This window comes from Corapipo altera, unplaced genomic scaffold (genome assembly GCF_003945725.1).
Source record: "Corapipo altera isolate COAL_440 unplaced genomic scaffold, ASM394572v1 24b, whole genome shotgun sequence".
NCBI classification, from domain to species: domain Eukaryota; kingdom Metazoa; phylum Chordata; class Aves; order Passeriformes; family Pipridae; genus Corapipo; species Corapipo altera.
Window position 1 is genome coordinate 1,116,464 of NW_020884888.1, and position 27,579 is coordinate 1,144,042.

The following is a 27,579-nucleotide window of genomic DNA, read 5'->3' on the forward strand; positions in this document are numbered from 1 at the left end:
ATTTCCAAACAGAAGATTAACAGTGTGGCATGCTAAATAAATACTTCCCTCTGAAATTATCCTAATTTCTAATAGCTCCATCATATTGCTTGGGAAAAACGTTGATAGCTGCTCTACGAGACCTTGATCACATGGAAAGTCCTAACTCTACAAATGTTTACTCAGGAGTTAGCAAAAGATACTATTAACATAAATAAAAGATAAACGTGCAAATACTTGCAGGAACATACGTGTCAAGTGGCCTCTAACAAAGTTAACGGCATACCTCAGGCATAATTAATAAAAGCTGTAGCCTGTATCATGTATAAAATTATTACTGTGTATCAGGCATGGCAGCTTAACACTTTTTAATTTTCTTCCCCGGTTTTGCAGATTGTGCTGTGTTCAGATTGTGATGACAATAAAGCGGAGAGGTGATTAAATTTGCTTTGGTACAACTTCTTTATTAAAAAAAAAACAAACAAAGAGCAAACAACCCAACGAAAATCCAAACCACCACGAACTGCTCACCGCTCCCCCTCACGACCCTCACCGCCCTCAGCCCCCGCCACGGCCCGCGGGGCGGGGCTCCGCCGGCGGAGCGGGGGGAGTGTGGCCCGTGATTGGCTCGGCAAGCGGCCGGCGGCTCACGTGACCGCGGCGCTCTTTATAGGGGAGGGCCGGGCGCGCGAAGAGTGCTAGTGGTGGGAGCGCGCGCGGGGTCGTCCGTGTGGGAGCGGCCGCCGGTGAGCGGGACGGAGGGAGAGGGAGAGAGGGAGGGAGGGAAACGGCGGTGGTGGGCGCTGGGATCGGGAGACGAGTGGGAGGGAGGGAGGGACAGGGCTCTCCGTCTTGCTTGAGCCGCGGGGGCGGGGGGAGCGGGCGCTCGGGCTTTCACGGCCGCATTTGGGTGTTGGCGCGCTCCTGCCTGGCTGCTCCCATTGGCCGCGGCGGCGCGCGCGGAGGGAGGGGTGGTGCGCGCCCCGCTGGCGGGAGCGGGACGGGCCGGGGGGGGGCAGGGATGTCTCGTGTGTCCCCCGTGTCCCCCCCTCCCAGTCGCTTCGGGTGTGCGGCTGGGCCTGCCCCCGCCAACCCTGCGGGAAGGCCCGTCCGTGAGGGGTCATGTGGCAGCGCCCGTAACAGCGACGCGGGGCGCTGCCTTCCCAGCTCGTATCTCGGTGAGGAACTCCAGGAGAGGCTCCAGAGGCTCTAGGAGAGCCTCGTCACCACGACTGACTACTTAATGCTGCCATAAAAGCTGATAAACCGAAATTGTAATGTTCTGTAACTAGTGTCCCCCGAACTTCGGTTGCAGCCGAATGTTATATCATTTTTTTACCTTTTTTTGTTGTTTTGCAGTTGATCCTATGCATTCCAAAATGAAACAGAAACTGACTGCAGAAAAGTCATCAGAATCTCTGCAGGTATGGGCTTTAAGGCCTTGAAGCTAGTACGTGCTGTCTGATGCGAGCTTTATATCCACCGAAGAAATACAAAGGAATCTGTTGAAATGTGCTTCCACCTGACATATGTTTAGTTGGCTTGAGTAGCCTCCTGGCCGTCTGTGTGGCTTGGGAACATGCTGTCCTTCTTGGGCATATGTGCTTATGACTACTTTTTTTCCTGTTGCTCAGCAGGTCCTTTTTAATTTGACACTGAGCTTGCTGTCTCTACATGTGATTTTTCCAGGGTTTATTTGGTGCTGGCTGTGTGCCTTTGCTTACTGAATCTGTCTGGCTGGTGAGGGGTTGTAGAGTGGGTTCTGTAGTCTGTCCTTTATAGAGATGAACTCACAAAGAGTTAAATCTCTCCTGACTTGAGCATGCTTTAGCTGAAGTACTCAAGCAGGCAAATTGGTTTCTAAAGTCACCCTCCTGAATCGTGGTTACCTTGGAATTGGTGGAAATGCTTACAAGATTTAAGTTTTTGAGGGTTGAGTGATAAGTTACTAAAGTTTGTACCTATTCTTGTGTAAACCTTTTAACGTAGGCCCTAATCAGAATTGTACAAATACAATGTGTAATAGAGGCTAGTAGTCCTCATGTCAGGAGGCATATTGATTGTAATGAAAACCTCTGGTATTAGTGAAAATTGCCAATTGATAAGTCTGACTTACACACACAGCAGTCTTGTCCCATAGCATCTCTACTGTATAAATTCTTTGGTGTGGCTTTTTGCACTTTCAATGGGTTAACTCCAGTATTGGTCAATAACTTCTTGGCAGAGTGTACTTAACTAACCTTCAATAGCAGCGAGTGGTGTCTGACACACAGTGTGATTCTTGTTCCCACAGCAGTTAATGTTTGTCCTTGAGTTGAACAGTGGGATAATTGGTGGCAGAAACTACCGTGGGAAAGGCGAACTTGTGTCATACGAAGTGCGGTGTGAATCGTAACTTTCTCACGCTGGTGTGGCATTGTGTTCTGGCTATTCTTGCTTGGTTGTCTGCCATTGTTTGCTGTCCCATGGTGGCAGTGTAACCAACCCAATCAGAAAGCCTTAATGCAGGAAAGAAGTATTTCTGCATGATAGGAGGGGTGATAATCATACTGTTTAGACAAAGCAATAGTCTGTCTGGATCCAAGCAGGGAAACTTTTGATCCATTTTAATGGATAATCAAAGTAACACAGCTATTTAAGTGAGCAGCACTTGATGGTGTGTTATCGGGTAACAAAATCTGCTACTGCCTGAACTGATGTGTGTAACTTTACCACCTAAACATGCAATTCCAGTCACTTTTGTCTCTGTCCCCAAAAGTCTAATGCTGCTGCTCTCAAATGCAAGTTTCAGAGTTTTAGCTGAAGTTCAACACTGTAACTGGCCTTCAAATATAGTTAGAATATTTCTGCTGTAAGACCTGTTCAAGTTCTGTTATGAAGGGTATTTTCTAAGAGGCAGGGACTGAGCATTGCTTCATGGGATTAAGATCTCTCTCTGCTACAAATAACTAGATCCCCTTATTTACAAAAGCATTAACATAGACCAGAGTGTCATATCTTTGTCTTGAAAAGAATACCCATGGGTTATCATAATGGAAGCATGAGTAATTCCTAATTTTCAGTTTATGTAAAGAGGAATGGCAACTGTCTGAACCATATTTGTCTTTTTAGAATTATCTCACAGATACCACATGCACTGCTTCCCCAAGACGGACTCTTAAAATGATTCAGCCTTCAGCAGCAGGTAGCCTGGTTGGCAGATATAATGAGGTATGAACTAAAAGATAATCTGCAGATGTGTAATTATTTTGACCCATAGTGAAATGCTTTTGAGCTTTTAGCTGAAAAATATCTGAAAAAAATGTAATCTGCCTAACTAGTGTGGCACAGCTTAAGCTTTCTATTATTTTAGTAATAAATTATATTAAAACCTAGCAACTTCCCAGTACTTTGGGAAAATTTCTGAGGCATTTATTTTGTTAAATCTGTCGATATCAAGGAGCATGTTGGTAAACTAGACCTATAATGTGAAGAAAGCAGGACTTGTAGAGACTTATTTGCAGTCATGATTGAGCAGACTTAGAAGTTTGTATTTCTATAAAAGCTGAAATGTTGCTCTGAAGCTAAACCTGCCTGTGTTTTATACAGAAGAAATCTTCAGTCAAAAGGAAACTCTGGAATAACAAGTTTGCCTCAAAGGCTTGTAATGCTGAGGTGTCTGTGGACAAGGAGCAAGAAAATGAGGATGGTGTCATTCAAGCTGTAGATCTCATGATGAAAGGTATGTAGTAACTTCTGAAACGTTTTCTTGCACTTTAAGTGCTGTGCTGCTGTTGGAGTACAATTGAAACAGTTTCTTTGTCATTTAGACAAGAGCTTTTTGGCTTTTTGTAATGCCTAGCAGGAATTGATGATACTTATACTCTGTAGTATAATAAAGTATAGATATCTAATATTTGAGTTTATGGCAACCAGTAGCTGAGAACCGTTGTGTGCAGCAGTATTAAGAAGTCTTGTAGTTTGTTACCTTGGCTGGGCTGTAAGCTTTCAAGTGACTAATAATTAAGTTGAAATGAATGTTCTGGCACAGTGTGCTGTGTGTGCAGTTTCTCAGAACCATTATGCCCAGCGTGGACAGCGACTTGGGAATAAGACTTCTGTCTCCCACAAAGTACACAGTAAGACCAACATTTGGAAATCTTGCAGAGCCTGCTGCCAGGCTTGAGGCAGCTTTGTGAAGGTGCTGTCTGTATAGCCATTAATGCAGTGTAGCATCTGTTTCCTGTAAGATTATGTAATTAGTTGTAGTTTTACAGCTAAGATCTGAAAATGCTATATGGAGTGAGTTCTTAGTATCACAGCTCATAGGATACTTGTGTGTGTTAGATATTGTCAGGTGTTCTCAAGAATTTCAGTCTTAGCACAGACTTACTGTAGCCTCTTACTTCAGGAAGTCCTTCACCTCAGTATTGGAAAGAAGTGGCTGAAGAAAGGAGGAAGGCTCTGTATGAAGTGCTTCAAGAAAATGAAAAGGTAGCTTCTGAAAGATTACTTCACTACTGGCTATTGTCTTCCTCTTCTAACATTTTGTTATTTGAACCAGTTGCACAAAGAAATCGAACAGAAGGATGGTGAAATTGCCCGCCTAAAAGAAGAAAATGAAGAACTCATGTCCCTTGCTGAACATGTGCATTACATGACCAGTGTGATTGAGGTACTTAAAGCAATTTTCAGTTAATGTTGTAGAATGAAAAAGTGAAAGACCACCACAGGTTTTTATAATGAATCATGACTCCTGTTCTGTGTGCTCATGTGACTCTTCATTTTAAATTGCTGCTTGACCTGTTTCTTGCAGGATTGCTCTAATTCTAGAGGCATAAAGCTCCTTCTAGGGGATGAGTTTTTCCCACTTTAGAGCCTACAGGAGTAATGGCGAAGTACTAAGATTGATGCTTTCTGAAGGGGGGATTCAACCTACTTTTAACAGTATTTGCATATTGGAGATAGTGACAAGGGAAGGAAGGGTTCATCTTCACTTTTTTGAGATGACTTACTTATATATATATATATAAAATATATTTAGTAGGTTGAGTGAGACTGCTGGCTAAATGAAGTGCCTGTATGTACTGTATCCTTTAAGGAACTGAACTTGAAACAGGAACACAAAGTAGAGCAGTGAGAGGGAGAAAGGAGCACTATGCTCTTTAAAGTCAAGGTTTCACTGAGGCATTGCCAGTTTTATGGCCCAAAAAAGGCTATGCATAAAGGTTCCTAAACTTGTAAATCTCAAGTTCCCTCTGAGAATTCCTTGGGGATAGGTAGTTGTGTCACTAATTCCATGGCTCCTCTATCAGGAATGGATTTTCTGTAACAGCCTCTGAAGCTGTAATAAATACATAGATAACTTGAACATCAAGGTTCCATGGCTGTCAGCTAGCTTATTTTTGCAGGGTTGCAGCTCTCAACTGGGATGTAAAGCTAGGCAAATATTTTGATTCTGTGATGACTAGACTGGGGAGGTGGAAACAATGAAATATTATTGAAAGCAACTTGATTAATCAAGAAGTAAACTTTGTCAAATTAATTTGCAATTAGTGCAGTTATTTAAATCAGCCTTGAAAGACTGCTTATTTGCTACACTTGAATTTTTTTTCTATTCAGGGAGTACTGCTTGTTAGTGATAAACCTATGGGCTGAAATTACATTACTTGAAGACTTGAACTAATGTAATTAGAAATTTCTGTACAGTTCTTCAACAGTTCTTCTGTACAGTTCACTTCTGAGCTTCAAAAACAGCCTGTAAAAGTCCAGTTTATCTTCCTTAGATCAGGTTGGGTGAGGAACTTCTAGTTTGAAGTGCTACAAACTGCTGAGTCTTATAGTTCATCTAGACTTAATGTAGCTTCATTATCCCTGATTAAAAATTATGGAGTTAATTGGTTGTACAGTAATTTTTTCTGAAATTAAACCTATATGGTACTATAGTAAATATTTAACTTGGGAAGCAGCTTCCCATATTTTAGGTTGCCTGAGGTAACCCATCCTACCGAAGAACCTAAGAAAAACTTAACAGTCAACAAAGGAAATGTGGTCTGCAAGTTAGAGGTAGTAATTTGAGTTGAAATTGTATTAAGATTTTTGTGACAAGTGTTTTTAATTATATCAATAACCTCCTAATGAAAGTGATTAGATTGCTTAATTCAATATGCAGAGTCTTATTTCACTGGCTATTAAGCAGAAAAAGTATTAAGTTCACTGTCCTCTGTTTCTTTGTAGAGGCTAACTGGGCAAGGACCTGAGAATCTTGAGACGCTGGAGAATCTGACTCTGGAGGAATCCAGACGAAAAAATGAAGAGCATAACTGTGGAGATGAAGAAGGGCTGTCACAAGTATCATCTGGCTTAGGGGAAAATAGATCAGATCTTGCTTCAAAGGAAGCAAACCATTTGCAACTGGAATGACAGCCTTTAAATAGGCTTATGTATGTGGCTTTTAATTGCAGACTTCCTCTTAAAAGGATATACTAAATCTTCTCAGGTATAGACACTCTTGTGGAAGTGTTACAGATGTTGGTATTTTTAACTGGCGTTATGTGGCAGTGGGAGCATCTGGATGCTGCATGGAAAACTTACTACAGGCTGCACAGTTACTTGTATGAAATGCACATACTGTGAATTTCAACTGTTGTGTAAATACCTTATCAGTTGGTCTGACATAATTCATGAACGTTGATAAATAAATCTTTACCAAAACAGCCTCTTAATTGAGTGGGGAATGGCCTGTAGATGGAAACTTTCAAGTTTTCTAGGGAGTGCCTGGGTAGTTTTTAACTCTTTAGATTTGCAGAATTCTGGAAAACAGAGTGACTTTTGGTGGATGGGGGGAAACAAAAACTTGTATGCTTTTTTTGGTGAGGCTTCAGAAAGACAGGAATGAGTACTAAGAGTCAAAATTTCAAGTTTAGTTAGATTTATGCTTTTCAGGTGTCTTAAATAACTTCCTCTGCCTTTTAAGGGAGCCTTTTGCAAGTTGTAGAGATGAGAGCTTCAGTAGAAAGTATTAGACCATCTCTTTTACATTCATTGGCTTATAAAGAGAAGGTGAAGTGTTCTTGATCACAGTAGCAGCTGTGCTGAAAATTAGGTAGAGACAAAGCAGCCTAAACTTGAGAGCTATGCTGAAAGCAAAGTCAATGCCTGATATTTACCCAGAGATGAGACACCTTATTACCAAGGTAGTTAGGTTCTGATGAATTTACATGAATAAAAAGCAGTCTTTAAAATCTTGAGCACCTTATCTGGCACCTGTATGGGGTGTGGCTGGAGAGTAAGTTGGATAGAGGTTTTCCAATTGCAGTTGTTCTGTAACAAGGTCTTCTAAGGATATGGTGGCCATTGCCATAGCTTGAGAAGGGCGTAAAGTTGAGTGGCTTTCAGGAGGCAGAAAGGGATCCTGGTTTGTGGATCTATCTGGCCTTGCCAAAGATGGTTGCTTCAGGGTATTATGTATGAATGGATCTTTGGAGCTATCAGATTGGCACCTTTAGGTTCCTTCTGTCTTGCTCCCTGTGGCTGATTGTAACTTAATAGATGTTTTGCAACTGATTTCAGTTGTGACATCCAGGGAATGTCAGAACCATTGTAGGAAGTAATATTCCTTTCTGGCTTCCATTTCACCTCAAGTATGGTAACTAGAAGAAATGAGGCATCATGTTTTCTTAGGAACTTGGTAAATGAAAGATTGCACCTTCCAGTTTGTGCTCTAGAGGGTGCTTAGACGTATTCCTTTCCATCACAGATCAGAAAAGGTGATAAAGGTGTGTCCTTTAATTTGCATTTATGTTTTCTTTAAGGAAAACAACTGAATGCTTGGTAATTGCTTTGTAGAGAACCCTGAGTTATCTCTTCAAGAGAAATGGATAATTCTTGTAAAGTGACTTAGACCTCTCCTGTCTCAGATTCTAAGCAACCTCCTTGACAAAGCAGTTCAACAATAGTAAATAAGGAAACAAATTTTATCTTGATATAATTGTTTTTATGCAGTTCAATTTAGTTTAGGTTGTTCACAGTTAAGTGTAATTTTTTTCAGAGGTGGCTTTATTTTTAAACATCAGGGATATTGCATTTGCAGAGACTGTAGAAGGGAAGGAAGCACTGTGGCATAACTAGCAGGCCATGCAGACCAGTACAACTGAGACAGCAAGTGCAACTCTTCCACTATCTCACCTCTTGCTCTGTGAATTGCTATAATACAGGTGCTTTTGTTGGAACACAGAACTGCCAGAAAACAACTAATCCAGAATTTGTGTGCAGTATGTGTATCTGTCTTATCTTCAGGTTGCTCAAGAAGAATGCTTATTAGGTTTAAATCTTTTGCTTTTTCTGGATTGATTTTATTTAAGTAACAAACAAGACAGTCCCTTGAGAAGCTGGAACCTTACTTCTCTTCTAAGGAATAAATCATGGGAGTTCTTCAAGTAGGCTTATGGATTTATTGCAGCATTTGGTCTACCTGCAATAGAATAACTTCTTACATCAAAAAGGCATGTACCATTCAGTAATACATCCTAGTGCTTCAAACCAAGACTACTAGGGTTTTATTAAATGTAACTTGTTAGCAGAGAGAATAGTTTGCTGTATAAACTCCTGAGAAAAACCATGCTGCAGGAGAAGGCTAAGCAGGAGAGCCAAACTGTGCCATAGTGATAAACCCCATATACGTGCTTTGTCTTTGTCACAAACCTTGATGAAACACTGTCTATGCCTATCTTATCAGTTATAGTCATGTATGAAAGTGGTGTCAGAAGTTTTATCATACTGCATTAATTGCTGTTTAAAAATGTTCTAAAAGGGTCAAGTTTTGTTTATTGTTCTGAAAATGCCAGAGTGCTTTTTAAACATGCAAGCAGTAGCATTGTTACATAGTAAGTCTAGGAATTTTGTATTCATGTGTGAAAGGCATGTCTACTGTGTAAAAATTATACAGAGATTTGTGTGATTAGTTCTCTTACAACTATTTGACATTTTATTTTTGTTTATAGGGAAACTCTCATTTACCACTGCAACATAGCTATGTAACACCTGAAAATCAACATCACTAAAGACAAATTTCATATCCAGCTGAATTACAGAGAATGTTCTATCTAGCACAATAAAGTTATCAGTTCTAGAACCTAACTGCAGAATGTGATTCTTTCTGAGAAGTCATAATGCTTTTGTACACCAGTGTTTAATCAGCATGCTGACTCCTTTTCATTGCAGAGGATATGGACACAATCTTCTCTTTCATTGAAGTATCCTAAGGCTGCATCTACTATGTCCTAGCACTTCTCCTATAAAATGTGCAAGTCCAAACAGGACAATTTCAGACATGGAAGAGTAAAGTGTGGGGAGATGGGCTGTTTGCAGGTGTCAGATGTTTCAAGAAGGAACAGCTGTGCAGGGACTAGTAGGGGCAAGCAAACCATGGGGTGGGTGGATGGTTTATGTGAGGAAGAATTCATAATTGATTCTGCAAAAATAACAATTTTATTGTAAACACCTATTGTAGTGAAGACATCGTGTGGAGAAGTGAATTAGACCATAACTGCTTGGCTGAGCAACTGAAACTCGGTGTTTGGCACTGGACTGCTTATGTGAGTGCCTGCAGCATTGCTGTGTGTTGCAGCCTCTGCATAAGTAATGAAGTTGGTCACTTTTTTTCCCAGGGAAGCATGATGCATATTCATTTACTTTTCCTGAAAGGCCATCTCAGGTTGGTCTCAGAACTGGATTTGAGCAGAAGATGTGCAAATCTGCCAAGGCCATGTGTTTCCTGTGCCCCCACTGTTATTAAGACTATTGTTACCATCAGCATTTTTTTCAGCAGAAAATGTTTATTGTGTGTTATTTCTCTTTCCATTCTTATCACAAAGTAGTTCAACAAATTACAATGGTATTCTGAGGAACCTTGGTTTGCTGCTGTTTGTCAATCTGCCAGCAACTGCCTGTAATGAAATGTGACTGGGCCATGTTCAAGGTCAAACCCCTGGGTGTGAGGGTACCCCTATCATACCCCCAGGGGCACCACAGCCATTTGAAGTGGGGTGCTGCAGATCCTATCCTCAGGATAATTCCACTGCAAATCAGCAAAGCAGGGAGCCATACACAGTCTGGCAGTTCTACTGACTCCTAATTTTCAGTACTTAAAGTCAGCATTAATCTGTACTTAATGGGCTGCAGGATAGGGTAAAGCTATAGAGGATACCTCTTCTGAAGGTATAGCGGGCACAGGAGGAATCTTGCCAAAATCGGCGTGAAACTGTGCAGCCTAACTTTTGCTGCTGCTGTAGCTAGAGCAGTACAGAGGTACTATGGGTTTCTATATACTGGGCAAAATGCAGAGAGACAGTGAGAACATGGCAGGGGTAGTGAAAACCACTATAGCTCATGAAAAGCATCAGGTGAGGATAAGCCACCACCAGGTAAGCCCCTTTCCCAAGTGTGCTTCTGGCGAGCTCCCCATCTCTTCCATCTTCACTGAGCTACTTTGGTTCAGGAACGTTTTCCTAACATACTTTTCCGGGGTGGCCCAAACCTTTAAGTTTGTTTGAGTTAACCTGCTGCAGCCCTAAGAAAAAGGTTTGGTAATTACTGCCTGCTGGTTCCTTCTTTGCTAGTAGGTAAGCATCCATCTTGTGACAATCACCTCTATGCATCTGATTTTTTCCTGCTCCACAAAGGAGAGCTCTTGCATTAATGTGCTAGGAAAAGGCAGCGTTGTCAGCTCTGTGAGCATAAAAACATACATGTTATTAGACAAATACATGGTTTGTTCCTTTTTATTAGCCTTCAGGTTTTGGAAGTTTTAAGGTCTGTTAACTTTCTAAAGGTTGTAATGAATCATATTACAAGATGATAGTTATATTTAGTTTTCTAAAACAGTATTAATGCTCAAAGTGAAATTTAGCCTCTATGCATCTGTATCCCAGGTTCAACCTTGTCCTACTAAAATTCCTGTGGATTCCCTTACTGACTTTATTGAGAGCAGGATTTTCTCCTTCCTATCTGGTTCTTATGAGCTATATCCATGGTTTTTAATAGTCATAATGGTTTAGGATATCAACTTTAGGCTAATGAACTTCCCTGAGGGTGGCTTTAAACCACAATGAAATGAGATATAAACTCCTTTTGGTCTGGTACCTCTATATGTGAGCTGCCCCATGCTCTCTGCAGCTTTGACTCTGTGCTCCATGTGCAGTTCTGCATTCCCTGAGGTGTGTGCCGTAAACCTCGATGTTTGTAAGAGGAAAAGGAATGTCTTCTGTCAGAGGAGAGTCTGTCTTCACAAAAGGGAAGAGTAATCAGCAGAAGTTTGGTAACAAACCTCTTCAGCATATTTTCTGCTAGACCCTGTGGAGCCTTTTTGATAAGTATCTTGAGCTCTGAACTTAAACTATGAGTGTGACAGTGGAGAGGCTGCTTATGGAAAGAGTGACTATACATATGGACTGGTGTGCTTAGTAATTAAAAAATAATCTTTATTATAACTTAAATGTGATAGGAAATATGGTGAGTACAAATGCCACAAAACTAAAAGAAAAAAATTTTTAAAAAAAAAGCAGAAGTTGATACAAAAAGACATGTTGAAGGGATTCAACTGGTGGGACAAGTGTGATATAAAAACCATAACATGGCTATTTTACCTTCTGCAAAATGAGTTTATATCGCTCAGTAAACAAGTAAGCATTTTGCACTGTACAAAATGTACTTCTTTAATTAAAGGAAGAATATATATATTTATAAATATACAGATATGTACATTTTTGTAACATTCACAGTAAACAAACCAAAACAAAAATGACCCCTGCCTGCCAATGTTTGGCTCACAAGGTTTCCTTTTGATGTGAATTGTTTGCAATATTTTCTATGTCGTCTATGCAAATTTGGATACTTCAATTGACATCTAAATAGCATTTCATGCATAATGAACACAGTACAGGAACACTCTTCTGTTAAATTCTATTCACCTCCTCTGTTAACTTAAGGCTTGTAATCAACAGTTTGAAACACTCACTGCCTTTTATCCTTGCAGTGCAGGGAGGAGAGATGCATTCACTTCTCCCTCTGTTTCTTACTGCCTCCCAGGTCCACTTTAGTTTGTTCTAGTTCTTTATATTGAAATCACTCTGTAGAAACTGTGATCCACTAATTAGAGTATATGAAATCCAATCCTGCCTGCAACTTACAGGACAAAATGGCTTGGGGAACTTGTGCAATTAGCTGTATTCACTCCTTCTCAGAATAAATAAATGCACTCTACCTTTTCATTTAATTTTTAGAAACCTACATGATTGTTTGGTTCCCCCTCACAAATCTCTGGATTAATGATGGTTTGTTGCTGGAGGGCAAGAGAAAGGGAATAAAAGACCAGTGGAGGCATTTAGAATGAGTCACCAAAGTGACACCTCCCAGGGTTTACATCATGCTGTTTGTGGAGGCAAAACTTGAAGAAACTTGCTCTCTATTTCATTACTGAGACGCAACTGAGAAAGCTGAGCAGTGTTTCCTGCCACTGGAGTGTTGCAGGGGACACTCTTGAAGGGGAAGCTGCTTTGCAGTCCTGCTCAGGTGGCCTCTTGATTGTCCTTGTTAGATGCGGTATCGCATGTCTCAGTTTTCACAACAACTTCAAGGAAGTAAATATAATAGGAAAATATATGAAGATGCCAAATTCTAAAAACCTCGCAGAAGTTTGTTGAGGCTGAATAACTGCAATTACATTATTTGTTATGAATCAGTCAAGAAGGTATTTTTCCTCAGCATCCAACCGTTCCATCATGAGCTGCAATGAGGAGCCAATAGGAACCCTTAAGCTGGATTTTAGATTTTGCTTTTCCTTAAGAAGTCTGTAAATTGCTACGTTTGGGAACACTTTTAGAATACTTCAAAGTTTTCCTCCTGCTGCCCCCACTGAAGTGCAGCTCCATCCTACTTTAATGCCTGTTGAATATAAGCAGGTTCTTTTCCATCTAAAAAGCTGTGGCAGCTTCAGTTCCACGGCGGCTTCCAACTTTAACAAATTCCCTGGGAAATTTGTCCAGCTGTTCATATGCCAGTCTCCCATCTTCACCTGAATGCAAAATGTTAAAGCATAATAATGTATTGCTTCATTGCCCTACAGCATTTTAAATACTGAGTTTTCTGCTGTTAGAAAGTAGTGATTTGCCAGTAACTTCTTGCCCTTCTTAAAATTTATCTTGTGGAGAGCAATTTCAGAAATTACTTGGAAAATTAAACATGCCCTGATTGTTCAATTTTTTTTTTTTTTTATTTTCTCATGTAATTTCCTTGGTTGTCTAAAGCAAAACAGCAGCACACATGGCTTGTATGATTAGAAGACAGTATCTGTACACTTGTCTTCCTGAATGACCTAAGGTACTTGTGTCAACTCAGTTATGATATACTTGAGGCAGATGATATTTATCCACTTCTGCGTTGGACAATTCAAAGCTGTGAGGGACTGAAATGTTAATGTTTTAAACATTGCCAAAATTATAAAAAGCCTTTTTGTCAAACTGCAAGAAGCCCACCCCACCATCCATCCCCACCCTCTGAATATGCCTCCTGACTGGAATTTGGACTGTGACAGGGAACTTGAGATAAGACTATTGTCTAATTATCTCAGGTCTGAAGAGAAGTAAACAAGGCTCATCAGGTGGTGGAGGAGAAGGGTTTTGGGTGTGTGACGGAAAAATCTCTCCACACTAAACAGAGTAAACCATCCCCCCCACCACCAGAAAGACCACATACACACAGGACATTCACGTGAGAGGCAGCTGAGAAGGGTCATAAACCATCAAAGACCCTCAAAGCACCCCCCAGACTCATTCCTGGGGCCTTCTACCACCAGAGGACTACAGGTGATCCAAGTGAGGCAACAAATCCAGAGCTTGTTGCAAGAGAGTACAAAGCTTCCCCCCACCAGGGGAGGTGCCTGGGCATCTCCTGAACGTATATTAATCCATTGGACACTATGCTTTGCAGGACCCTCACCACTAAGAAGACTAGAAGCAGACCCACAAGAAGCCACCTGGTTCACAGAGTGATGATACATTTTCTATTTGAATCTCTCACTCTCTTTCTTCCCCCCCCCCTTCCTTTTTTCTATTTCTTTCTATCTGCCTCACATCTACTATTAAATAAAATCCATACTGTTGGCTTTGGCATATGGTCTCATTTGCACCTTAGTTCAGGCAGAGGCATTTCTAGTAACATTATTTACTGGATCGTAACAAAGGTTTATCCACTTCTCACTTCCTGGCACTTTAAAGAAGTGAGTCTATCCTCATCTTTACTTATATACTACTGAAAAAGAGGAAACAGTATGTTTGCTAAATGTTTGTATCTCTCAAATCCTGTTCTTTTAGGTACTGTCATCTATATGCATCTTCATGAAGATAGCATTGAGTCTTCTTGAATTAGCCATTAGGAACCAAAATGGTCTCTGTATGTTGTCTAAAAGAATGACAGAACAATCTCTCAGAGATTTCAAAAGTGTCCCTGGGCCAGTTGTTTTATAACCTGAGCACTAACATGTCCAACAGCAGAGTGAATTCCTGCTGAACTGGTGAATGAAAGAGAGTATATTTGAATTTCCATAACTAAAATTACACATGGACGCACCCCCCCATGGAATAGAAATTCATGCCTAGCCTAAAGGCCAGAAAAATACAATTTTTCTGTGCCACCGAAATACTGGTGCCCTGAAACTGTGCAGCCACACTTGCAGTCACATACTGCTGATACAGCTAAAGTACAGGTTAATGAACAGGGTGTTCTGTAGTCTCAAAGACAAACGAGGGTCAGCGCAAGGGCTTGAGATACTATGTGAAGGAGGACTTGCAGACTGCCCAAACAAACATATAAAAATAATTTAGATTAAATGAACAATTCACAGTGCTAATGGCACATGAGAGTATGACTATGGCACTACAGGGGCGATAGGAGGGTATCCCCAAAAGAAGGGTGTATAAGACACAGCAGACAGTGTGCTGGTCTTGACTCCTCAAGGCTGTTATGTTTTCAAATTCATTATCAATTTTTTTCTGTTTCTCAGCTTCTCCTTTGCTAGTCTTCCTTTTCTACTTCCGCCTCCAGACTGGCACAATTCAATTTCTGTCTTTTTGCTTTGTTTTCAAAATGAATGATTTTTAAGAATTTATATTTTCTAACCTCTTTGAGTCTCTGTGTAAAGTTTTGTTTCAATTTAGACTATCTTATTTGCATAACTCAGGTGTCTTACATGTTGCTCTGTTAAAAAATGAAATTAAATACTGCTCCAAACCAGGCAACTCACCAAGGGAGAGCAGGGTTTCAGACGCCACTTTTCTGATCTCTTCATTGTCAGACTGGCAGAGCGTGACCAGCATTTTAATGCTCTCAGTAGCCTGGAAAGTGCAAAAAGAACCACATTTGCACCACATAGTACACTCCATTTTTTTTTCACAGCCTTGCATGGAAATAATAACCATCCTCTGCATTGCCCTTCCTACTCCATGGGAAGGGGGCCTTGGTGGAGACACAAGTAATGGGGTTTCCATGAGGGGAAGCATGTGGAGAAGGCATATTTTCTGCTGTCAGTGTGGACCCTTTCTAATTTTCCTTCCCTATGTACTACATACATAATCCTGGCTGACCAGCTCTGTTCTGCAGTTTCTGACTGTGGGATGGGTGATGGGCTTTGGGCCAAGGCCATAAAACTGCCAAGGCAAGGATGTAGCAAGGAGACAAACAGGAGACAGGGATCTAGGGAATGAGTTTCACATAGAACATGTCAAACCTGGTAGGTCTGAGAAGGCTGCTTTTGCCATCCCAGCTGTCTACAGGGACATGTTGGCTGGCCAGCCCAGTCACTTCAGTGCAGGCTCCTTAACAACACCTGCGCTCACCAACATTTCCACACTTTTGCCTTGCCTTTGCTATTTTGGGTAGAAAGCAGGGAATAATCCTGTTCTCTGCTACAAAAATGTCAGGTCTTTAGGGAGAGCAGCTGTCATAGTGTCTCTGGCAGGCTATTTAATACAACAAGAAGAGAGATGAGTGAAAGAAAGGGCAAATGATGATACTTCCCCTGCTTTTTTTTCCATGGCAGTTGCCATTCTCACTGTTCAAGATGCATTGGAGCCACACCATTCAAGTTAAAAGGTGTCTAGCTGCAGTTCTCACCACTGATTTCTATTCTTGACTTTTCCTGAGTGATCAAAAACCCCACTGCAACCTGCATGCAGCAGACGTGTAATGTCCCTCACCACTGCCTCTCAGGGATGCCTGCCAGCCTCTCATTTAAGGGAAAAGTTTTTTCATATATTTAAACAATACCAGATTATGTATTGGATGGCATCAGTTGTGACTGGGATGAAGTTATATTTTGGAGCTGTCTTCTCCAGGGGACAGATTAGAGGGAGAAATACTCAGTCCACAGTGGGTCTGTCTCATGGAACCCATTTTTTGCCCCAGTGTCCCGTACCAGTCAGGCGTAGGTGGCTGCTGTTTCCCGTGGCTCTATACAGCCAAAACAGAAGTGCATTTTAGGCTGGAGTGCAAAGATAGTACCAGATGCTAGCTGAAGCTGTAGTGCCCAGATGTACCAGTTATTTGTCATAAAACAAGCTGTGACCTGTCTCTTTCTTCTGCTATTGCAATCCACATGTATTATAATTTTATCCTGGGAAAGGACGTTTTTTGTCCTTCTCAGTCAGTATTCTATGGATGAATATTTTTTTCTCTGTGATGTGGAACTAAGTCTCCTGAAGTCAATATGAGAGGGAGGAAAAGATGGTATGTGAAAGATAAATTTGGCCATTGTCACAGAGCCCAGGTGTTTGTGCAACGAAGCTTCTAAACCATTCCCAAACAGCATGGTATCTGAGAAAGATGGAGCGCAGCAATGCAAACCAGAAACACTACTGCTGCTCTTATTGCAATTTCTATTTTGTACCTATCAAATGTTCTTTCTTTAAAGCAAGGCCAAGTGCCACAGTGAATTCCTTGTCTCTTACCTTGAGGTATCTTAGAGCCAAGCAAGCTGCTTTCTGCAGCTGGAGGTTGGGCTGGGTTAGTGCTTCACAGTAATAAATCAAGGCCTGAAAGCAGATAAAGGAGAACACCGATGAGAATGTCTGTGCCTCTGTGGAGCAGAAGGATGGAGCATGGAGGTATTCTTACCCTACTAAAAGGCAAGCAATTGCAGCCTGCCTCCCTGACAGTGAGTATGTGGGATGGAGGGGGACAGTCCCTGCTACAGTTAACAGGGCAGGATAATTCCCTCCAGCAGATTCAGGCCAGGGCAGTAGTCATAGCTTAGTAGTCTCAGGCCAGCTTTTGGTGAGGAAAAGTTCATGTTAAAGTGAGATGCTCAATCTGTCACTCTTGAAGGCCTTTAACCATACATCGCCAAAGAGCTTTACATGAGCCTAGGAGTCTAAAAATCTCAAGAGATGACTGTTGAGATGGTCTCTCTAACATAGGGATGGTAATGAACAGGTCTGGATGTACCCCAGGGAGCCTTAAAATAATGATTACAAGTTTAACATGAGCTGCTAGACCAGCGTACTGCTTAGCCCCAGAAATTAGTAGCTACTGCTGAGCAGCAGATCTCAGTGGCAGTCCGCTGTGCAGTGAACTCATCTGCAGCATAAAGCTGCACAATACCCTCACAGAAGGCATGCTGTGGTCCTTCCTGCAGGCAGTGAACCAGGTATCAGCTTCCCATGCCTTTTCCAGGAGGTGGTTATATTTTCCCTGAGATGCTGCCTCCATGACGCTGGGGATGGAGAAGGCTGGTATGAGATACTAAGAGGCTGCAAAAATGGAAGATGAAGAGGGAGGGCAGGCAAAGAGGGGACTAGATTGACAGAGCAAAGCAGAAGTAAAAAGTGAGCTCCTTTTTCTCCTCCTTCTGCCTTCCTTCTGGTCTTCCTCTTCTACTCTTCTACTCCTTCTACTCTTTCTCTTCCAACTGCCTTTTCTTTCGCTCTTTCCTGACATAGAACAATAAGGATAGTAGGGAAAGATCTGCCATGAAGGGGCAGAAGCAAACCCTTAATTTCTTCTTATTCCTCTTCTCCCTTCTGTCTAATTTCTGTGTTTAACCTGGCCCTGCTTGTTATTTTTGGTATCTGTGATAGACTCAAATCTTAGATCTCACAGCTGAGCTGCGTTTGCCCAAGGCAATCCAGCCCCTCCAGAAATGGTGGTAAGTCCCACAGATGGCAGCCTCCTTTGGCAGAAAAAATAAAAATCTGAGACCTATGTCTTTGCATGTTGATGATGCTGGAAACTGTTACCTTGAAGCCTTGGACTGAAGCCAAGTCTGAGACAGGGCAGCAGAAATGCTGGAGAGCACAGCACTCGGTAAGTATTTGCGGTTTTGGTTAGTACCTGTTTAGTGTAATGACAGGCAGAAGCAGACTGGCATAAAGACAGAAACAGACCTGCATATTTGCAGAAAAATTAGAGAGGATATCCCTCTGGATCAGTTTAAATCAAGTTTGGAGCAGTTATTTTATATGCATAGATATTTGAGACACACAGGTAGGAAAAAAGTCATAATGATACAGGTCTCTCATGCAACAGGAGATTTTCTGCCACTTACCTTCTCCCTGAAATGCCTGTTTTCTGCAGTTGCTGTCAGAAGTGATGCCACAGCCTCACTGACTTCATTTTTATTTTCATTGAGAAGTAAAGCCAAAGCTCTCAAAACTTCCTGCTGTGGTGGAAGGTTATTGGAGTTTATTTTGGACACATTTTGCTGCAGTTTTCCATCTTTCACTGACTGCAGCACCTGAACCACAGATGCTAGAAGTGCAAGAGAAAGGTCCTTGTTACTTTATCCTCTCAGTATTTTTGATTGCTCCTTTTCTCACTAGCAATCCTCAATTTACACTATACACACAAAAGACATGAAAAAAAATCCCCATCTGATTGACTGTAACATTGCAGTGTGTCTGCATAGGGAATTGTCTGGGCTTTAAGTTGGGCTAGTTTCTCAGATGATCAGAGGAGGAGGAGATGAGTAGATGAGCTCTGTGGGACAGTGCAGCACTTACATCTACCCAGAGCTAAGAGTCTGCCTGTCAAATCTTCACTACTTTCTGCTGGAAGATGTAAATTCTCCCTGTAACAAGTGAAACTTAATATCCTTGTCAGTGTATTGACTTCCAGAGCATGTTTGTGAGAGCTTTTCCTAATCATATTGATGTCTGCCACCAGGAGCCAGGGCTAATGTGTTTCAGAGGTGGGTTGAAATACCTTGTTCCTTCCATGTTTTTGAGCAAAAGCTCCACAGTACGCCCAAATAAAAAGGAAAACTAGGCAAGGTTCTTCAAACTCCCTCTTAAGTAGAGAAGAAAACTTGGCTTGCTAGGGGCTGCAGTCTAGCGTACTTAGTGGAGTGTCTGTTTCTCTCTGTAGCTCTTGGTGGCAGAGCCTGGAAAACACTGAGGTGCTATGATCCCCTGGCTCCTGAGAATTGCTCAGCACTTCAGAAGGTGTCTCCATAACAGATGGTGAAAGACCAAAACATCACTCAATATGTGGGCACAGAAAACTTCCCAGACCATCACCATCAACCATTTCCTAAAAATCAATGCTTTCAACATAGTTTTTTTCCCATTTGAATATGGAAATAGAAATGATTGAGGGTCTATCTGCATCAGCTCCTTTCCCTTGACACGTACAACCATTTAGGTGCATTCACACTTAGTAGCCAGGGCACTTCTTGGTGCCTGTGTGCCTTTTCCTCCTTCTTTTGTAAAATCAGTCTCAGAGCTGAACTGCTTTGTGCCGAGCTCAGAAGTACACGGATGTACTTCCTAATTAGCCAGCAGAATTTATATACCCTACCTTCTTTTGCAAGCTGTAGTAAATAGCTTCCAAGGTCATGAACACTGTGGCAGGCAAAATAGTTGTAATACTGAAAGACGGTAATGATCTCGGAGGACATGCTGGAGTAGAGGACAGGTTCCGTCCGGTCCAGGATCTGAGACACTAGGATCCTGAAGACTGCAGGCAGCCATGGACAAAGGGTCAGGTTAGTAGGAGCAAAAGCTGCTGGCAAAATGCCACAGTACACTTCAAAGCCAGAAAGAAAGAACTGTATCTGCAAATCCAGATATTTCCCAATGTTTCTAACCACAGCTGTGGTTAGGTGAGTAGCTAGACAGACTTTCTCCCTGTCTAGATTTCATAACCAGAGGATATCTTTGTAAGGATGAACCTCTGCAGTTTATGGATGGCTAGTGCAGCTTTTTATCCAACCCATACAACATCATTTCTACCCAAATGATATCCTGAATCACTAAATACCTATCCACATGCACTGCCAGTTACATCTCTGCAATGCCACTGAGGTAGGGACATGTGCACAGAGACAGGATTTGGCTTTGCTGTTTTTTTGGTTCCTACGTGAGCATATGGCATACAAAAGGCAAGTTTGAGGCACTGTCTGTGAGAGCTGGAACATGGAGCAGGAATGAGAACACTGCCCTGGGTAGGCATCTGCAATGCAGGTGCCCACACCTGAGCAGGTCAGCCTATATCCCCGTTCTGTCCAAAGGAGAGCTAGTCAGTATAGCTGGAGTTTGAGATGTAGTACCTCCCACTCCAGATAGAAACCTGTGCTCAGACAAACTCACTTGCATGTGGATTAATTTCATCCTAGTGCACTGTAATGGGGCATGGACATTATGTATATACAAAAAATTTAAATGTGAGGATTCCTGCTTCACTGAATCACTTACAAATGTATTTGTGAATAGACTTACTTTCTGACTAAGTCATAAACCTTAAACAGTATTTACTTTTCTGTTTCTGCCTTTTTCTCCTATTATGATCTGATTATTTTGGGTCAAAACTGTTTCAAGAGTTGTAGCACCAGTTTTCAAATTATCTTGGATCTGTGCCCAAACAGACCTCCAAGGGGTTGGAAAACAAAACAATGGAGATTGAATAAAGTCCAGTACACAACTGTTCCCCTTTTTGATGAGTGATACAATTTTTTGCAGCAGTTAGTACCTGTTTCTGCAAGTCCTGGACACTCCTCATTCACAGTGGTGGCAAAATTGATATCCAACTGCTTCATCATCTTGTCTGCAGATGTGTGATACACTCCTGAAGGGCCAGTACACTTCATCCAGAAAGCCAGCAGTGACAGTTTCTTGTGGAACTCTGGAATTGCTGGAAGAGAAGACAAAATGAATGATAAAACAAAGCCAAGCCGAAAGCATTGACTTCCAGAAAAGATGGTAAGAGTGGAGGAAATCTCACCCTAGCCCACTGATGGACAGTTACTCTTTGCTTGGTCAGCCCGTGCCATTACCTTCACAGAGCATGACTGTGTGCCCACCTCAGGTTTGTAACACGTTTTTTTCTCTTTCCCATGGTACATGAGAAAATCTGTTCCTGATCCAGTTCTTGGCACGGATGTCCCATCTTTTTAAATACCACAAAATACTAGGGGAATACTGCAAACAGTCTGCACAAGATTGATCTCTGTTCTAGCACTGCTCTGTGGCCTTGTGTAAATCACTCAACTTTGTCTCAGTTTTCTGATAAAGTAAATACACCATGTTGTATTTACCTACCCTGCCAAAGTGCTCACGAGGGTGAGTAACTATGTGTTTGTCAGACTCTTCCAAGTATTAAAATAGATGCAACAACAAGAAAAATAACTAAATAATTCAACATAGAGATGATTAAAAATGAAAATTTTCAAGGAGTCGCCTCCGATAGTGTAATGCAGATCCTGCCTTTCCTCAGGAAAGAAAGGTGGAGGAATTTGGCTTTTCAGAGGTGGCAACATCCCCACCCCACCAATGACATCTATCCATCCTCTGCATATCAGGCAGGATAAGAAGTCCTTTGTCTTCTCACCTGCTTATTTCCAGATACCAGTGTTGAAGACACATGTAGACAGCACCTGCCTGGTTCTGGTGACTGCTACATCTACTGGTAACGCTGAGTCTGCCCTTCCTAGAGTGGCAGCTCTGCAGCGATGGTGAGCTCTGCACAGCAACTATTTCAGCAGGCATGCGTGCCCAAATTCTTTTCAGAAGGAAATCCCCTAAACTGTCTCTTACCATCAGTAAGAGAGGTGATGTTTCCCAAGTTCTCAGTGCTGATCTCCGCAATATTCTCCACCACGAGGATCTGCCTGGATAGCTTATCCAGGAGGTCTCTTGTCACAAACGGTGTTTTACTAGAGAACACAATTTGCTGGTGAAGACAAATGGGAAGAGAGGAAAATAAGTCATTGAACCAAAAAAACCCCCAGCCTCAGAAGAAAACAAAAAACTCCAAAACACCTGATGTGAAATAGCAAATCCCTTGCCTGGAACCACGACATCTCCTTAACTTTCAAAGTTTTTTGTCTCTGGAATATTTTATGGTCCTAGTTGATATGCATTGTTGCTTATAGCTTTAACATCTACATCCAGACCCAGACACCTGAGCATCCAAGTACCCATTTGCATAAGTAATTTCTGATTTACCCACTCTGCAATGCTAAAGAAATCCATCATCAAAAGCCTTAAAGCCACAAAAGAATATTAGTCTGAATTTTGCATAACATAGGCCATAGAAGACCACAGGTTGCTCTTTTTCCAGCTCTGATTAGCTACTCAGGTGCCTTTGTTATTGTGCTTTCTCCTTGCTAATACTCCCTAGTGCTGACATCTGCATTTTCTTCAGCAGTTCTTGTAAATATTGTTCATATCAAATCTGCTCTGTGTGTGGACATAGTTCCAGCTTGACTCCCTCAGATGCATACTTACAGTGTACTCTTGCATTTAAACCAAAACCCTCCCTTTTTTTCATACTTGTGAGTCAGCAGAGTGTGCAGAACAACACTAAGTGCTGGAATCAGGCTTACTCTGTATTGCTTCAATGGGCCTTTGGGAAAATAAAGTGAATTATATCTAAGATGGAAGAGTGAATAATTGTAAAGCAGATGTTGCAGCATGTTTTGATTCATCAGGAAAACCCTGATGCCCTCTCTTACTGGAGGTTTAAAGTTACATTTGCTGTGCATGGGCTCTGGAAAAAAAAAACTACAAAAACTCACCTCCAGTAAGTTGTGAGCATGAACTGACAAGTCTGATGTCCTAGAGGGGCTGCCACATGCTGCCCTCACCATGTCTGTTGCAGACAATCTCTCTGCCTCACATGTAGAAATTAATTTCTGTTCTTGAACATTGCAGCCTCAGCTGGGACTCAGTTAAACAGTGGGGCAGGGGCTTCTGTTTTACCTCTGAAGACATGGGCTGCCTTAACTGGAGACCAACCTCACTGAGGACCTCTCAGTGAAGCCAGCAGGCATTTGTAACCCAGACCATGGGATGCCCCTGTCATCTGCTGCACTGCCCCTCAGTCCTCCTGGGCAGCTTCTGCAAAGTGCCCCAGAGTTCACATGTCAGATGTGCTCAAAAATGGGCCAGGATGGAAAAGACAGAGGCTCTTTTGGCTGGGGGTGGTCACCATCCTATCTCAGCAGGGCATCTGTCCCAGGCCTGAGCTCCTGCTGCCTCCCAGGTGCAGTGCTGACCTTGCCAGCCTGCTCATACCCATGTTGCAGGCAGGGATCATTTTAAAATATATGCCCCAAATGAGGCAGGCCTGGTACCTGAATGAGCTGCGTGCAATACTGCAAGTGCTTAACTATGGTTATATCGAGGCTGTCGTTCCCTGTGGTCAGGGGCAGAGGGCTGCCGGCCACGCTGGTGCCCACACCCGTATCCTCAGTGAGAGCTTCGCTCAGGTGGCCTCTGGCTTCTGGGTGCTCTGTCCTGTAACTGAGGAGGGAGGAAGGAGGAGGTCAGTGCAGGGCCGACTGCTGCCATAGCAGGCACACACACACACACACACACACACACACACACACACACAGGGTGATGAGCAAAGAGCGTGGCAGAAGAGCTGAAAGCAGGCAGAAGCCTGGTGATGAACACCTTCATATCGCAAAGGAGCAGTGCTGCCCTGGCTGGGCGCAGGAGGGATAAACCCACCAAGGGAACAGACCTGTCCCCTGACTGGTTTGCCTTGAGTCATGTGATGCCCAAGCAAGCCTTGTTAACCTGTGGTTACTGTCCCTTGGTGGTGACAGGTTTCTCCCATCTGTTAATGAATCACCTGCTCAGTCACTGCGGATAAAGCACCATGACAATTTGTGCCACCCCAAGCACTGAGCTGCTAAGAACAGCTCTATGCTTTCCGTGTTCTCCTGCTGCCAGATTTAAGGCTCATTGTAGAAGGAAGGAAAACCACTGCTGAAGTAAGAGGCATGATGTCTTATGCTGTTTTAGACATAATGTGTACAGCTTACTTTGCCAATTGTTTCTGTAAGAGTGTAGAGTTAGTCTCACTGTGTTTTAAATCATTATTTCCAAGATTGTCTTGCTGTACAAATGGTCCTCCCCATGTTTAAATGCAAAGCCTGAGGTCAGTCCCAAGATGGCAAGTGTATTTGGCTCCAAGTTCAGAAGTTTCAACACTTGCAATCTTTACACTGAGTCACACACTTACACATCTAAAAATGGAAGTGGGAATCTGTACTGTCTGGGGATGAGCCAGAGAGGGAAAAAAGAAATTTTCATTTCTACTCTAACTGGTTAAAGCTAGATCCTTAAATCAAGACAGACTGGACTGAGCTCAGAGTGCCAGTTTAGCAAGAAACACAATTTCCCAAATTTTTCTTCCCACCAAGTCTTATTCTGGAAAGAGAACATGAGATGAGGGGAACTGCATGGTAATTGCTTGTTGCACTCAAAATTGCTTTAAACAAGCTGAGAGTAGTATTGCTCCCTGGTTGGAAAGTGCAGGGTGTGAGGGAATCATGTTCTTTTCTTTTTTCCAGCTCTAGTGCCGCTTACATGCCTGCTGGGCATCGTGTCAGCTCAAAGTATGCAAACATGCTTTTAGGATCTAATGATTGAAGCACAGCATCTTAAAGTCACACAACAATCGCAGGCCACGGCACAAACACCACAGCTTTTTTGTTCTTTTTTCTTTTTTGCTTTTTTTTTTTTTCCTCAGAAAGACCAAAAGTGATGCAAGAAGGGCAGGTAACACGCAGGGCCATGAACAGAGTACCAGTCATCACTCTTACATTCCAAATGAAACCTACATCATGCTGCTTAAATCTGGCCCTGTGTTATTGTTACTGACAAGCTTAATCCACTGCAAAGACTCATTCGGCTAGAGAGAAAAGAAAAAGGGGGGGGGGAAAACCACAAAGGAATTAGTAATTACATCCAAGGAAGGCCAGGTCCAAACCTATGTCAAGGAAGAGGCTCTGCCAGTATTGATGTCAGCTTAATTTAATTTACCCTTTTCCTTTGAAGGACAAATTGCATATATTTGAACAGAAAAAGAAATGGTCCTGGAAGTTAAAGATTTTGTATGCAGCAGCCACAGGGAACCCTCTGACCTATAAACTCATCAAGGATTAGTCTGTCTTCCTTGAATAAATTGTGCACCAGGATCCCCTGTTAGTGACAAAGAGCTAGGGTATCAGTTTGGCGTAAGCACAGCTGGCAGTTACTACAAACTTACCTATTCTTCTCAATCTCAGTATCTGAAAATACTGAGTCTGCACCTCCTCCACCATTACAAACCTCCACACCACCACCATCCTCATCATCAAAGTCAGAGGTGTTCAGGAAATCAAAGCTTTCTAAAGCACTTTCAACTGTTAGACTTAAACTGGAGGACCTGCTTCGGCTTACTGCTGGCTTGCACTGCAAAGGCAGAACGAACCAATGAAAACCCCAGATATTAGCTACTACTGAAAGATAAGAAAAAAAATTATAAAGCTTAAAACTTTCATATTCTTAATTTTATTTTTAAAACTTCATTTTATTGATTGTTTCATTTCAAGCCTTCATATTCATAGCATATACAATTAAAGCCTGAGAACTGGGAAAACCCTTCCGTTCCTCCTCCCCTCCCCATCCTACCCACTCTCTACCCCAAAGGAAAACCCTCAAAGGCAAAATTCAGTGTGTTTCATAGAAGTGTGAAGTATGTCTTGAATCCAAGTTTTGCAGCTTTCGGTGTTCTTCAAAAGGAAAGGTGGCAATTAATGCAATGGAAGTTGAAAGGGGAAGGTATATTCCATAATTGCTGTCCTAGCTACATAAGCCAGTTTATACATATCCAATGGCACTATCTGATTTATTCCAGATGAAACTCCAACAGACCTTAGCCAGGAATTAATTTGGTCCCATATCTGCAGATTTATTAATGGAATGAGAGGACTTCTGTGGCCTTTGAAGCCAAATGGCTAATCAAGGAAAAGCCAATCAGGTATCAGATTCCTAGGTGACAGAGAAAGGCAATATTGTAATTCAGAAATGACAGTGCTAGAGAGGGGGGAAACCATCCCACCTTGCTGCTGGGAAGAAATGCAAAGGAAACCTTGCAGTTGCTGTAGGAAATACCAAAGGCCCTGGCCCCATGTGGCAATTCATCCAGATATGTCCACAGAGTTGCCTTCAGGGTCACCCTGCAGGATCAGATGTAGCTTGAGGGGTCATCTCCATTGGTTGGTTCAATGACTTCAACATCTTTCACACAATGTGATTATTCGATCAGAAGCAACCATGAGCCAACAGTGCCATTATATAAGCTGCATCCTCCAGTCCCAGGCAGGAGCCATGACTTTGTTTCAGCTTGTAGAAAGAAATGCATTGGCCTCTGAGTTCAGATTCAGCACCATGTGGAGCTGAAGAGAGTTGGAGCTATTTCCAATTCATTTGCACACAATACAAATGCAATGATGGTCATACATTTGCACTTACGATACTTGACTCCTTAAACTGACTGTACAGTCATTAGCTGATCAAACGCACCTCCCAACACATCTGTGACATGGGTGGCTGCTGTATCCCACTTCCTGCACAGCGCTGATGGGTTTAGCTACCATTTCCTTTAGGGCTGGTAGTGCAGCTTCTTCAAGTAAAAGCAAACAGCAACATGTGGGCTTTTCCTTTTCTCTATATGGCCAAGAGAGATTTCTTCTGCCACATCTCAACCTTTTTTCATGGGGAGCCCAGCATGGCTGCTGGTGATGCTGAATGTCAGTCTGCAAGCTGAACAATAGGCGGCGAACACACTTTAACAGATCTGGAAGAGGCGTCCATCCCAAGTGTGCATGAATCCTGTCTGCATACATCCATCCTCTCTGCCCCCCATCCCATATCCATCCGTTTGTAGTTTGTAATTTGTGATCGAAGGAGTCTAAAGAAACAGTCTCCATTGTCCCTCTGCTGTTTGGATAGTTGACCTCTTTGTATAGGCTGCAGAGCAGCCATGAAGTTAAAAAGTGATAGTAATGGTACCTTTGTCTGCTTGAACCTCTTTGGGAAATAAATAATGCATGAAGCAGGGGCTGCAGGCTGTCAAAAAAAGCACTCAACTTGGAAAAGTATCATGTGGCTTTGAATATCAATGGAAATAAGGAGGTTACAGAGTTTCTTTGTAAAAAGCAAATGGAGAAGAATAAATGTTTCCCTCCTTCCTCCTCATCCATGTTTTTTGAATGATGAGGGTTAAATGACTCTCAGGGAAAGTTGCATATGAATATGAAGCATTTGAAATGATTATTTCCCATATAATACTCTTTGC

General features: G+C 42.2%; 2 protein-coding genes across 4 annotated transcripts in view; one reads left to right on the forward strand and one right to left on the reverse strand.

Annotated features, from left to right (window-relative positions):
- Window positions 1–1,014: 1,014 nt before the first annotated feature.
- GMNN (geminin, DNA replication inhibitor) lies at window positions 1,015–9,096 on the forward strand. 3 transcript variants are annotated; one of them, XR_003527737.1, is made up of 7 exons: window positions 1,021–1,403; window positions 3,091–3,189; window positions 3,568–3,700; window positions 4,370–4,452; window positions 4,523–4,633; window positions 6,196–6,457; window positions 8,961–9,096. XR_003527737.1 is itself a non-coding variant. In XM_027644047.1 (6 exons), exons 1-6 carry the CDS (start codon window positions 1,299–1,301, stop codon window positions 6,379–6,381), a joined length of 714 nt encoding a protein of 237 aa, XP_027499848.1. In that variant the 5' UTR covers window positions 1,015–1,298; the 3' UTR covers window positions 6,382–9,096. The 3 variants fall into 3 exon arrangements, 2 of the variants coding, with proteins under 2 accessions (XP_027499848.1, XP_027499847.1); XM_027644047.1 differs by having other exon boundaries at window positions 1,015–1,403; window positions 3,571–3,700; window positions 6,196–9,096; XM_027644046.1 differs by having other exon boundaries at window positions 6,196–9,096.
- Window positions 9,097–11,414: 2,318 nt separating this feature from the next.
- RIPOR2 (RHO family interacting cell polarization regulator 2) overlaps window positions 11,415–27,579 on the reverse strand; it is a 68,243-nt gene continuing 52,078 nt past the window's right edge. Inside the window, exons 14-22 of the mRNA XM_027644045.1 lie at window positions 25,507–25,691; window positions 23,579–23,747; window positions 22,038–22,173; window positions 20,974–21,135; window positions 19,804–19,962; window positions 18,554–18,756; window positions 16,959–17,042; window positions 15,257–15,347; window positions 11,415–13,030 (exon numbers count right to left, since the gene is read on the reverse strand). Of these exons, the coding sequence (XP_027499846.1) occupies window positions 12,930–13,030; window positions 15,257–15,347; window positions 16,959–17,042; window positions 18,554–18,756; window positions 19,804–19,962; window positions 20,974–21,135; window positions 22,038–22,173; window positions 23,579–23,747; window positions 25,507–25,691 (1,290 nt within the window). The 3' untranslated portion in view covers window positions 11,415–12,929. The remainder of the gene's footprint in view (window positions 13,031–15,256; window positions 15,348–16,958; window positions 17,043–18,553; window positions 18,757–19,803; window positions 19,963–20,973; window positions 21,136–22,037; window positions 22,174–23,578; window positions 23,748–25,506; window positions 25,692–27,579) is intronic.

Bases quoted from the DNA above. Each gene is read 5' to 3' on its own strand.
- GMNN (XM_027644046.1), top strand. From the start codon at position 1,299: ATGTTATATCATTTTTTTACCTTTTTTTGTTGTTTTGCAGTTGATCCT. The intron at 3,701-4,369 runs GTATGTAGTAAC...CTCTTACTTCAG, and splicing joins TGTAGATCTCATGATGAAAG to GAAGTCCTTCACCTCAGTAT. The intron at 4,634-6,195 runs GTACTTAAAGCA...GTTTCTTTGTAG, and splicing joins ACATGACCAGTGTGATTGAG to AGGCTAACTGGGCAAGGACC.